Below are 14105 nucleotides of genomic sequence, written 5' to 3'. Positions count from 1 at the left end.
AAATATGTCTTTTGTGGTCTCAAGCACAATGACTCACACAGGAGCACGGATGGGAAGACACACATCCTGGTTTCAGGACTTAACATACTGAAGGATATTATCTTGTGCAATTAAAATAGGCAACAAAGTATAGCTTTGGGAGCGGAACAGGGGTCTCCTAACAACTCTCCGCAGCCTTAGCAAATCACAGCTCCCAGAATTCTTTGGAGGGGGCAAGCCATGGCTCCTTAAAGTGTTATCATAGAGCTTTAAAAGCATGATGTGATGGCAGCCTTAGGATTCGCCAAAAGGCAATTCTCTTTATTCTTTTTTGTGGCGAACTGAAAGGCAATCCTGATTAATAATGAGGCTAATAGTTTTGGCACTAGGGTGTGTCAAATGTTGCACATGTTTAAAAACCCTAAAATGGGACCTTCTGTGGTCAGTATATTGCTTTATTTCCTCAAAGCAGGAATTATTGAGAAACCTCCGTTTAAAATATCTGCCTTAACTTTTTAAACTTCATAAAAATAACAAAGATTCTTTCTGAGAGGTGCCTAAACTATAATTTACAGTCAAATTTCCCATGAATAGGGGAAATTAAATTGTGGTCCTTGACAAAAGTTTGATATTCAGTTACTCATAATTAGGTATTCAGTGCTAGCGCAATTCCTAAGAAACTGAATGATCCTTAGCTAATATAAGTGCATTCTGTAGCACTCGTCCTCTGTGAAACAACACTTTTGCTATAATGGAATTATATCCAGGAGTCATTGCAGATATTCAGAGTTAACATGCTCTTTTGCAATACTGCACCCCCACAATTTGTCAATTAAACAACAAGTAGCCATGGAATCACAGAGTGCAGTCAAGTTTCTATCCAGGAATAAATATAGCTTCAACCAGTGCTGCAGTTAGGCAATTCTAAGGGTGGTGTTCAACTAACTTTTATCAACTAACTAAATCCATCAAAATTAATGGCCCTACATTAGTCATGACCATGAATTTCAATGGGCCTACCCATTGAAAAATTAGTTGAGCACACCCCTAAATTTTAAATTCTGGATTTAATGGTTTTAAGAGGGGGCCCTCTCTTTAGATAGTAGTGTCTATTACTTCACTTGCTTCAGAAATACCCTCCTGTTCATTTTGCGGAGTATTATACTCTCTTTATGTATCTGCTCATTTTGAATAGGACTAAAGTCCTATTCACATGACATGGCATGCACATGAATGAATGTAGATAAGGCAGGTTGGTATCCACTACCCCCACCCTGAGGTGCATGCATTCAACAGACCTTGTGAACAAACCCTACACAGGTATGAACTGTATGTCTAGAGCAGTGATGGCCAAACTTGGCCTTCCAGCTGTTTTGGGACTACAGTTCCCATCATCCCTGACCACTGGTCCTGTTAGCTAGGGATGATGGGAGTTGTAGTCCCAAAACAGCTGGAGGGTCAGGTTTGGCCATCATTGGTCTAGAGGATCAGTCCACACATTCTGGGATCCTGTAAAACTCAGTTTGTACCTATTAACTATTCAAAAGACCCTTCTGAACCTGCACCAACCAGGAATGTGATTACAGGGTGTATGATGTCATGTGAACAGATCTTATGTGAATTCACAATACATGGCTGCTGCTTCTGCCAATGGAACAACTAACTACTTTCCTGTTACAGGCAACACACCCCAAATATACAATTTCTTCATACTATTATTCCATTACAATCAGCAAGAAAACATGTTTGGTTCATTGATTTTGGCTCATATTTATTTTAATCATAGTGACTTAGCATACCCAAAGTGAGTTTAAGAATAAAGACAATATGCTTGCTAATCAGACACAAATTAACTTTTGGCAAGAGATCCACGTAAGTTCAGATAGACAAGTTTCTGAATGCCAAGAGGTTTTGTTTTCATTAACAGCTATTAAACTTCCATGATCCAAGACGACCTCTTAAGTGATTCACTAAAAACATATTTAATTGCGTTGTTTGTCTTGGTCTCCAGTGAGCAGCCAAAACATAGCCTATGAATGTTACTCAGATGCTGATTATTTTGATCCATAATATAACCTAAACAGAACACCAAGATATCTGGGATCTAGCAGTTGTGCTATATTTGGCATTTACATTGATAAGATACTGCAGTGGAAAGAACAACATTTCATTCATTTTTCATGATGTAATGTCCAGGTTGCTTAGGTCAGTCCAGTGCTTTTTTTTCTTTAAAAAAAATGTTAAGGGGTTCTCTCATTTTCCTACTCATATTGAAATACTGCCCCTCAGTGAGACCAAACTTAGATTCACAAAATGTTTAGGGGTATGCGTACCCCCAGGAAAAAAAGCACTGAGTCAGTCCCTTGTTCTTGTAGAGTGCAAGAAAACATTAATATACCTAAATTCAAGAAGTCATTACGATTGATATAAAATTGTTCTAAACAAGGATGGGGAACTTGTGGCCCTCCAGATGTTGATGGACTCCAACTTCCACCAGCCCCAGCCAGTTGTCAGGAGCTCAGCCTACACTTGAGTAGGACCCTGGTAGAGACACATGACTGGCATGTTCTTTCCCTCCTGGTCAATCGTTCGGGAGCTTCATGAGCTTTCTTCAGCCTGAACATCACAGCGACCCATGCCAACCGACACCGGCACACTTAGGGATCCGCAGAGTTTGCGCATCATGTGTAACAGACCTCAGCAACTCAGCATTTTGGCTAATCTACTTTATTTACATATAAACACACACGGAGCACTGCAACATGGCTCCTTCTCTCTCTAGCATCAGACAGCAAAGAGAAAAAGAACAAAGAACAATAGTACCACTTCACTGAACACAGTAACGCAAACATCCTGTCTTCGTCACTTCCCACTCTGTGGAATCAAAACATATACCATCTTGTGATAGACAACAATCCCATGACTGCAATCATGGAGCGGGAATTCTAAACACCAGCATGGCTACTGATCAAGGATGATGAGAATCATAGCTCAACAACATATGGAAAGTCACAGATCTCCCATCCTCGATCTAAAGCTTAGCTCTTAATGCCTGGATTTCATTTTGATGTACCAACCTAAGGGCAGGAGGCAGACATGCAGTGCAATACTGAGAATTGTTTCAAGAATGTAACAAGTAGCAAACACCCTTTCCCACTATTGTTGTGGATCTGTGACAAAGTGGAATACAATAACATTGTGAGGTAACCCACCATTACTATGGTGTGTGTGTGTGTGTGTGTGTGTGTGTGTGTTTGTGTGTGTTTTATGGAAATGATGACTGGGTGGGGGACCAATGGAAGAGGAGAATAAACGTTCCCCCTAAAGGTCATTTTAGTGATTCCAACTTGCATTCCAACTTATGGGAATTCTCTGCTTCCACAAAGCTACTGAAAGGTGGCAGGAAAGGGTTAGCTATCCGTTTTTCCAATACCACTGTTAAAATTGGTTGCTAGCTAGGAAACTGCTATGGAGCCATTTGCTGAGAGTTGTTAGGGGACCCCTATCTCCCATCTGCAGAGTTACAATTCTCAGTGTAGTTTAACAATCAATCTCTCTTTGCAGGAAACTCTGAGAATTGTAGGTCTGGAGGGTGAAGGGGATCTCCTAACAATTCACAGCACACTTAACAAACTACAGCTCCCAAAATTCTTTGGGAGAAGCCATTAAACAGTCATGGCAAGTGGTGGGATAGTGCTTTAAATGTATAGTGTGAATCTGCTCTTATTCTTTTTTAAAACAACAGCAACAACAACAACAGCAACAACAACAACAACAACAACAACAACAACAACTGTTGCCAGGGATTGAATTTAGGGCTATGTGCTTTTCCCGTGAGCACTGGTCCCTGCCCAAATAACATAACTTATGTCAATTGAAATCAAAGTACTAGGTTAAATATTTGGAGCATAATGCAGGCTTCTCCGGAATACGGAATTTAATTCATGAAAATGTAGTTAGAGTATTAAATATCTACTTTAATTGCTGTTAAGAAACTGTTGAATAAGTCCATTCCCCCCCACCACAAAAAAATTTAAATATAAAGGCAAAGCAGTAGTGATAATATTCTCATTTTTCTTCCCCAGATGAGCCTGGAATTAATTTTCCAAATAGCCTCCACCTGAACTTATCAAGATGCTCCTAAATATGTCCACAGAAGAGACTGTGAAAAGAATTCACGTGGACTGCCCCTCACTGGGAAGGCACAACTACATGCTAATTGTTGTTCCAACGGTTTACACCATCATCTTCATCATAGGTATATTCGGAAACAGTTTGGTGGTGATTGTTATTTACTTCTTCATGAAGCTGAAAACTGTGGCAAGTGTCTTTCTGTTCAATTTAGCTCTGGCTGATTTGTGTTTCCTCGTGACTTTGCCACTGTGGGCGGCCAATGCCGCCATGCAATACCGCTGGCCTTTTGGCAGTGGCTTGTGCAAGTTAGCTTCAGCCGCAGCAACCTTCAACCTGTATGCCAGCGTGTTTCTCCTGACGTGCCTCAGCATTGACCGTTACTTGGCAATCGTGCACCCAATGAAGTCCCGGCTTCAGCGCACGATGCTTGTGGCCCGGGTAACTTGCATCATCATCTGGCTGATGGCGGCCCTTGCCAGCTTGCCTGTGATTATCCACCGTACCGTATACTTAATCGAAAATGAAAATATAACGGTATGTGCTTTTCGGTATCAGACCCCCTCCAACACAACCAACGGCACGACACTCAAAGTTGGATTGGGCTTATCGAAAAACATGCTGGGGTTTTTGATCCCCTTTGTGATCATTTTAACAAGCTATATATTAATCTGGAAAGCCCTGAAGAAAGCATACCAGATTCAGAAAAACAAGACCAGAAGCGATGATATTTTCAAGATGATTGTTGCAATTGTCCTTTTCTTCTTCTTTTCTTGGGTTCCTCATCAAATATTCACTTTTCTGGATGTGCTGATTCAACTCAGTGTGATCACCGATTGTAATATCATCGACATTGTGGATACAGCCATGCCTTTCACGATCTGCTTAGCGTATTTTAACAACTGCCTCAATCCCCTCTTTTATGGCTTTTTTGGAAAGAACTTCAGGAAATATTTCCTCCAGCTTCTGAAATACAGCCCCCACAATGTCAGACACGCTAGTTTCACGACAAAGATGTCCTCCCTTTCCTATCGGCCTTCGGAAAACCTAATCCTAACAGCCCCAAAAAATGGGTTCTTGGACACTGAGTGACGACTTGGCGGCGCATGTTTTCCACAACCTAGTTGGCCAGCACAGTGAGGTTCACCCAGAGTCCCAACCACCACAGCTTTAAGTGTTTAACCATCTGAGACACATTGTCCTATTAAAACTGAGCAGTGGCCTCTCGTTTTGTCTTGTGAAGAGGATTGTTGGTTGTTTACAGCAAATGTTAATGAAAGTAAGTAAGCTGAGGTATTCACCATCAGCCTGCCTTTCTAAAGCTTGGGGGACAATAGTATGTGGAAGAGCTCTTGAAATGTGCTAGGAAGTGTGGTCCAATTCATTCTATCAAGGCTCTGAGATTTGCTTTGAACATGCACAAGCAACTCTGACATTGCCTTTGGGGCCTATTACACAGGAGACATAAGAAAGGCCTGTTTTCAGACCGATGAAAGCAAAGTAAAAGTCACGAGGTTTTTCAAGAATGTGAATTTATATGTCATATGTACTACTTGATTGTAATCAAAATCTACCTATGCTACATTTACATATATACACCATAAAGTCCATTCTAGTGTCAGTAGGAAACTTGGGCAAACATACATTTGGAGGTAATTTTCAAATAAGGCAGGAGTGTACATCTGAAGTAGAATGAAACCACATAAGTGTAAAATGTTTCAATTTTCAGATTACCTATTCAACTAAATGCAACACATAAAATTGTGTTCTAAATTTCATTGAAAAGTGCTTCATTCTGTAGATATATGTTCAGCGCTTGACTTCTGTGGAACTATAGCTATTTGTAGTTTATATAAGACAAATGTTCCTTCCAATAATATGAGCCCTAAAGAGCTTTGAGAGTACAGGGCATATGTGTAGAAGAATTGGGTGAGGAAGTGATTTGTGATTGGTGTCGAAGTTCACCAAATTTACCGAATCCAATGTGGACCATCTTGCACATCATCCTGAGTGGTGACGTTTTACTCCATGTAGCATCCTTTTGTATCTGTGGGACTGATCCATTAAGGAAATTTATATGTGTAAACTTGCTCCAATGTTTTGGGAACAGGATTTCCTCCCTGGGCAATTCCTGGTTGATTTTTTGTTAAATCGTCAAGTGTGTCAACCAGGAAGTGCTGCTGATTTAAACTGAGGACAAATCAGTGAATATGCATAAACAGTTTATTCACATGTGAATTTGGGTCCTCATAAACTCAGGCAATAGGAACAGTTTGGGCATGCCTGCACTGCCTAGATTTCAGTTGATTGGTCAGAATATATCCTACAAGTAGAATGCACAGACCCCTGTAGTGGATCCTATGCTTAATTTGTACTTAGGTGCATTCTTAATTTATTTTTTATTTTTTGCAAATGTTGGTCCACCCCCCAAACTGGTATTATCCTCACCACAATTAAACCAAAGTTTTGCTGATCTATCAAAGTTTGGCACACCTCTTCTCCATCACTGCAGATATACATAATTTTTTTAAAATCTGATTTGGCCTTCATCTACAGCTTTGACTGATTGAGATTTCACCATCACTATTTCCTTTCTCTGGTTTTCGCACATGTTGATCTATTTTTACAACACCAACAACAACAATAACAACAACAACAACAATGGAAGGCAGGGGGGGAGCTCCCCCCCGAATCTTCCATACACTCTTTAGACTCATGCACAGCCAACTGCCTGAAATGTGTCATTATGCTCATGAAACATACAACGTGGGCACTGCAAGGAAGTTAGGAGGTGTGCCTGGCCTTGATGCATCCTTAAGCAGTACAGCAGATTGCACTATGACTTCAGGATTTTTTTTCCATGCAACTGATTTGGTGTTCATGGAAAGAAAGAAATGTGGTTCAATGTCTACTGAAATCAGATGGATTTATTTTACTGATTGCAAACTATACGCATCTACTTTATATCCCATCAGCAGCTGTTACAAGTCTTCAATGCTCCTCATTGCTGTATATGTGCGCATATACTTTGCATTGTTTTAAATATGTAAAACAGAAATATTGTGTGCAATCCAAAGAAAATAATGCATATGTCCCATTATCAGTCTTACTTTTTAAAAAAAAAGGTTAAATATGCTCTTTATCACAGGCAACTTTGCTGTCTGTCTATGTCACAACAGATTAGGATCCTTCCAGCTGGACCGCCTGTCTCCATCACTGGGCATCCAAACAGCTGTTGGGAAGATCACAATCACAGCAAGATCGAGATAGCCTTGCCTTGCTGCTGAGCCTTCTGTACAGCTTTCCCTATCCCTCCAGTTCTAACCTAGAACTTCCATCAGCCCTGACCAGCAAAGCCTATGGTCAGGGATGGTGGAACTTGTGGTCTCCAACATCTGTTGGACACCAGGTTAGGTAAGCTTACTTTAATCTTTGTAGAATATGGAGGTTGCATTTAGCAGTGAGGATGGACAGCAACTGATTTCAGTGGAACATAAAGCCAGTTCACACTTCATTGGCAATGAACTGGCCGTCCCCAGCTCACCAGCACAATCTGCATGTAGGGTCCCGGGGAGAACAGCTCCCTCCTCTCTAAATAGTAGAGGCTGAGCCATTTGAGGGGACATGAGAGCCATTTACCATTACAACTGGCAGCAGCACTCTCTTTTTTAGAGCCAACTATGATTATGGCAGGGACATGGGTGGCACTGTGGGTTAAACCACAGAGCCTAGGACTTGCCAATCAGAAGGTCGGCGGTTCGAGCTCGGTCCCTGCTCCTGCCAACCTAGCAGTTCAAAAGTACGTCAGAGTGCAAGTAGATAAATAGGTACTGCTCCGGTGGGAAGGTAAACGGCATTTCCATGCACTGTTCTGGTTCACCAGAAGGGGCTTAGTCATGCTGGCCACATGATCCGGAAGCTGTACGCCGGCTCCCTCGGCCAATAAAGCGAGATGAGTGCCACAACCCCAGAGTCGGCCACGACTGGACCTAATGGTCAGGGGTCCCTTTACCCTTACCTATGATTATGGCAACAGTGGTGGGATCCCATTGCTGTCCTCTCCTCAAAACCATGCACACTCTCTTGCTTTTATGTAGCAGTGGATGGAGCTCTTGCTGTGGCTACCACAATACTTTCCCGCCATTGCTGCTGCTTTAATTAAAGGACTAGAGGAAATATGGATGGGGAAAAGAAGAGAAAAAGCCAACCATGGCTACCTCCAACACAGGCAGCAGTATTGCAGAGTTTTATGGCTTAAGAGAGAGAGACAGAGAGATCCCACTGCTAAGGAAAATGCTCTTGCCCCCAACTAAACTAGCAAACCAGTTCAACCCAAAATGGTCCCCTGCCCACTCAATTTCAGAGGGAGTGTAGTACTTCAGGGGGAAACACAGAAACCGGGGGGGGGGGGGGGAATGTTGTCAGCCCTTGTTCGCACTACTGAATTTCATCATGCAGTTAGTGCACAGGAATAGAAGGCAGAGGAGGTTGGATCAAACTGGGCAGCAGATGTCATGAGGTGGTAACCATCTCTGTGATCACAGTTCCTAAGGAAAGTGTGACTGACCACAGGAATGGCTGTTATATAAGACAGTGAATGCATGAGAGGGGTGGTCCTATGTGCATAGCTCATTAGCTACCACCACAATGGCAAATGCTCATGAGCACTTATCTTCTCAATTTCATGTTCCCGTCACATCAGAGTTAATGGATGGCTCATTTGCCAAGAATGCAGAAAAGGTTTTCCCCAGTCTGGGCTGGATCCAGACTCTCCCACTGGAGGAAGGCAGGAGGTAGCTTTTGCTGATACTGCGCAAGCTGAAAAGCTATTCTAGAAGGCCAGTGACCCCCTGGAACAACATGGAAGATGGTGCTGGGGAGAAGGGATTGGCAAAAATCTCCTCAGTCCTTTCCTCTGCTGGATCTCTGTCCCTTCCAAAATGCAATGACGCCTTCAGTTCAGGGAAGGGCAAGTCTGGATCCAACCCAAATAAAGCTTTTCTTTTCTGCTGGCAGAATTCTTTTTAACTGATGGCTTGCTGAAGTTGTAAATAAAGGTATTTATTTCTATTTATTGTATAATAAAGCTTCATCTGACTCGGAGCATCATTTTCTCCAATCTTGGATTTAATGTTCTTTATCATAAATATATATTCATAGAATAGACTGAATTACAAAAGGATAGCACTTGGTGGTACAGGAAACACTATGCTTAAATGAATATATATATATTTATTAACATTGTGCTAGTGATTCCACAACATTGCTTGGAGACACTGAAATTAGTAATCGCCTAAAGCTGTATATGAGTTTCTAGTGGGCTTTACGTTTACTTTAATATCTTCCTCTACACATTTTGTATATAGGAACTGTCATCGTTCAAGGAACCCAAAGTTAAATTTCATGTTCTATAAATGTGACACCAAAATGGTAACACCTGCAGTTTCTTTTATCTTGTGGTGTTATTTTGTTGTATTTAGTATAAAAAGTGTTACTACAAAACTGTCTATCATATACATTTTATGGGTAGAAGCCAACTAAATCATATTCAGAGTACACCCATTAAAATCAATGGTCTTAGGTGACTTCAACTCCCATTTATTTAAATGGGTTTACTGTAAGTGTGATTAACATAAAAAAAATCCTTCCAGTAGCACCTTTAAGACCAACTAAGTTAGTTCTTGGTATGAGCTTTCGTGTGCAAGCACACTTCTTCAGATACACTGAAACAGAAGTTGCCAGATCCTTCTATATAGTGAGAAGGTGGGGAGGGGTATTACTCAGAAGGGTGGTGGGAATGGGAGATTGGCAGATAGCTGAGATGAGCCTGCTGACGACTCTTAACGACTGTAATAGGTCTTACAGGAAAAGGCAAGGGGTGAGAAGGTGAGAAATGGCTTAGTCATGTATAATGGGATAAGAATCCAATGTCTTTGTTCAAACCAGGTCTCTCCATGGTTTTAAGTTTGGTAATGAGTTGCAATTCAGCAGCTTCTCTTTCCAGTCTATTTCTGAAATTCCTTTGTAGTAAAACAAAGGAATTTCAATTTTTTTTTTTATTATTATTATTTTTTATTTCGACTATGGCAGACCAACACGGCTACCTATCTGTAACTGTGATTAACATGTAATATCACCCTATATTGATACAAGCTGTGAAATATATTGTTCATGTGATGTATTGAAATTTCAAAGCATAATCATGACTGCTTTTCTAGCTGTATTATTATGGAACATGTAGTAGTAAGCTACTCAAAAATTCCATGATACTTGTGGAAAATTGCAAATGTTTAGTCTACGCTCATCTATCCTCCTTCGGAAACCCAACAAAGAAGAGCAATCCCAATTCCAGGAACCACGTTCACTTCAATGGATGTTCTCTACTTGGTGGCTTACTCATTGACTTCAGTGGAGGCCTGGAGCTCTACTGCACCCCCTCTACTAAAGTGAATGGGACAGCTCTTCTATGCAGCTGCCAGAGTCACTGTGCACATAAGGGATCACTTGATCACTTTGTTTTCTTGTCTCTAGAACGTCCCTTGTTTAGTTGAGTTTGTTGCCATTCATCATTGAATTAATAAGCGCAGTGAAAAAGAATTTAGGGGTGCCCAAACACAGCAAATTCACATAGAGAAAGCAGTCAAAAACTTCTGAAGTATACTCCTTGCTAACTCAAATTAGTGATAAAGGCCACAAGCCATGAAAATCATAGTTTTGAAAATTGAAACGTTTTTAATTCCACATTCGTGTCTTTGTTTGGCGCTAAAGCACTGTATTGACCCTGATGGTTTAATATACATTTCTTTACACTTCTTCGAACAACAGTGAACAATCACATCTGAATTTCAGCATTAAGCAAAGTGAACCAAATGCAAAATATCTTCAGTGGCGTATTTTCAGTGGCGTATTTTCTGCAAATGCAACTCATAAGTTATGTCATCACTTTAACTGTTGTCTACTTGTATGAGAATAGCTACTGAACCGTGTATGTTTCTTGATGATATGTTCTATGTGTGGTATCAGTTGTCATGTGTTGAGTGGTTCTGATGGTATTATCCATAGAAAGTAAATAGTGCACATAGAAACCATGTGTAGCAATACATTTAAAATATTTATTTCCTGCTGCAGATAGGTGAGCAGCACTGGTGTTTTCATTTAAAGCTAAGAAAAGTGAAAAGAAACTTGGGGAGCGTTCAAATGAAAAGTTCCTCCCTGCACTTCTGTTATCAACTAAGGTTATTAATTATTTTACATATTGTAAGTCTCAAATATATGTCACTTTGAACATCCAGGATATCTGATTTAGTCAGTCAGAGTAGACCCATTCAAAATGATGGACTGACACAGAAGGACTGCCATTTCTAAGAATGAGCCTGTCTTTTTTGAAAGTACTTCTTTTTAAAGGAATTAACCATTAAAATGCACAATTTATTGGGGGCAGCTTTTTAATCCAGCCAAAAATTTTAAATATAGCTACTGATTGATTAAATCAGGGATTTGGAACCTTTGTCCCTGGACTACAACTCCCATCATCCCTAGCAATGGTCAGGGATGATGGGAGTTATAGTTCAGGAACATATGGAGGGCCAAAGGTTCGTCATACCAGGATTAAATGTTGCAGCTCTATTGAAAGAAATTAAAAACTGATTTCAATTAAAGTTCCCATCCATATTTTGGTTCATGGGCATCTTCTACTAAGCCAAATGGAGTCCCCAAATTCTGTTCTAGAGGTCCCCAAACTGCTGGGGATCAGGGGGGAATTTGATGCAGTTCACATTTATAGGCAAACTTATCTTATTTGCACTTCTGAAATAATACATGGACCAAAACACAGCTATCCTCCAAAATGCACACTTCTCTGAATTTTGCAACGCATTTCTCTAGCCAGGTAATGTGCATAAAATTCATATACTGGGGTAAAGTGTGTATAAAATGCATATTTTAGTGAAACTAACATCTAAAAATGCATTATCTGTGGGGAAATTGCATCCAAAAATGTACCTAATGGGAGAAATTTGCACTAAAATGCTGCTGATTTTTTTTTTAGGCAGACTTGTATCTTTTAAAAAACAAATTCGCAAAACCATGTGTATATGAGGAGAACTGAAGTGGCCAGCCACTGTGAGAACAGGATGCAGGGATGCTGTACTGGGTGAGCCATTGGCCTGATCCAGCAGGCCCATTTTATGTTTTTTATGATTGGAAAAATTAGAAACGGATTAAAAAAACCCCAAAAACCTGCAATTTGCAAATTTGCCAATCCTTACCCACAACCCCCTAGAGCTGATTTTGGGGGTGCACCGAGGCTGGAAGTGACAGAAGAGAGAGAGGAAGTTCTGTTACATGCACTGCAGCATCGGATGAGACCCTATATTATGGCACATTCTTTTAGCTCTGTCCTCTTTCTTTCTGACAAAGCGCAAATATTTTCTGTTTTAGTGGATTTCACCAAAATGAAGAGGATAGGGGAAGTTCATTTTTACGCAGAGCTTCAGGTATCAAAGTGTACACCTTAAATATTCAGTTTACAGCCACAGGGTTTCTTCCAGCTGCATCTTGCAGCTGACAACATGCCTCCTAACAGATGAGGTAAGAAATTTCCAGCTGCTCCTCCTTGCCCTGCAGCCCCTGGGCCCCCTCCCCAAACTACTATGGAGGGTCTCTGGAGTAGAGGAGCATGCAGGAGGACTGCAGTGAGGAAGTGGAAACTGCTGGAAATTGCTTCTCTCCCCATCTTTGATCTTCAGTTGAGCGATGCCATAAGAACAAGTAGAGAAATATTAACCAAGATTGAAAAGGCCCAAATCTTTTCCTAAAGTGAATATGTTTGCTGCACTAGTTGATTTTTTCCTTCTACCACAAAAGCTATAAGAGAGTTAAATTGAACACACCATTATTTTTACAGTAGAGGGTATATTGCCGCTTTATTTTTCAAACTCCTAGAATGTAGCTCTTCACTGTGAAAATATAAACCACCAATGAAAGCCAGCTGTTCCCACTACAGATCTGTAAGCAGACTGAGAGAGAATGGACATTGCTTGCATACTACTCTTTAGTGATATGGTGTGAGCATCATTTCATACTTTTTATATGAATTGTGAATTTTATCGAAATAAACGCTGCTTATTTTGAAACTGAGCAAGTCTCGTCAAAGGAACTGTTATTATTTCTGTTAACCGCAAGTGACCCAATAGTGTGGCATTGTGCATAGTATTTACAAAACAATAGGCCATTTTGCTGCTTCATCTCTGCTCTATCCATTGGTGGTCTTAGAAGTGTTCGTGTCAGATGCAAAAAGTCAAAATAGCATCCTTTTGTCTGGATTCATGCAGCTTTCTTTGTTACTTTCACACACACACACACACACACAAACACACACACATCAGTGGGAGGGCTATATGTGTGAATACTATGATTTGCATGAACAGAAAATCTGCATACATTTATATCTCTATCTCTGTCTCCATATCCTTCTTATTGCCTCCCTGAGAATGGTAATTAGACACAACCAGCTGCTTACCATTCCAATGACACATCTCGAACAGAGTGTATTGGTGTTGTGCAGAAGACATTCCCAAATCTGCTTCAGGAAATGTCTCGTTTGGAGAATGTTGGGATCACGTCTAATGACTCCTACATATATGGCTGGGTGTGAAACCTGTGGTCCTCCAGATCTTGTTGAACTACAGATCCCCTGACTGCTAGCCAAACTGATGGGTGTTGGAATCCAGTAACACATTCTCCATCTCCTATTTCAACTGTTAAGGATTTCTTAAGGCAGAGACTGCCAAACATTTTGGGCCCAGAGAAACTGTTGTAGGCATTAAACAAACCGCAACTGCCACTTACCCTGTGGGCTACAAGGGAATGCTTCTTCCAAGCCTCATTTCCATGAGGTGGAAGGGGAGAGACACCTGCAGGTGGCAGGTAAGACCTTTATGGGCACATGTGAGGGACGCAGGTAGCGCTGTGGGTTAAACCACAGAGCCTAGGAC

The 14105-nt window shown here is 40.9% G+C and overlaps 2 protein-coding genes across 2 annotated transcripts in view; both read left to right on the top strand.

Annotated features, from left to right (window-relative positions):
• Positions 1–9213, top strand: part of AGTR1 (angiotensin II receptor type 1) — a 45068-nt gene extending 35855 nt beyond the window's left edge. The window contains exon 2 of the mRNA XM_081008262.1: positions 4065–9213. Coding sequence (XP_080864388.1) covers positions 4114–5202 — 1089 coding nt within the window. The 5' untranslated portion in view covers positions 4065–4113 and the 3' untranslated portion in view covers positions 5203–9213. The remainder of the gene's footprint in view (positions 1–4064) is intronic.
• Positions 9214–10224: 1011 nt separating this feature from the next.
• LOC308478427 (carboxypeptidase B-like) overlaps positions 10225–14105 on the top strand; it is a 54166-nt gene continuing 50285 nt past the window's right edge. Inside the window, exon 1 of the mRNA XM_081008174.1 lies at positions 10225–12262. The gene's annotated coding sequence lies outside the window, so the exon portion shown is untranslated. The remainder of the gene's footprint in view (positions 12263–14105) is intronic.

The sequence above is a fragment of the Podarcis pityusensis genome (assembly GCF_964106645.2).
Source record: "Podarcis pityusensis genome assembly, chromosome: 5".
NCBI classification, from domain to species: domain Eukaryota; kingdom Metazoa; phylum Chordata; class Lepidosauria; order Squamata; family Lacertidae; genus Podarcis; species Podarcis pityusensis.
This window is presented reverse-complemented; position numbering and strand designations above follow the sequence as displayed.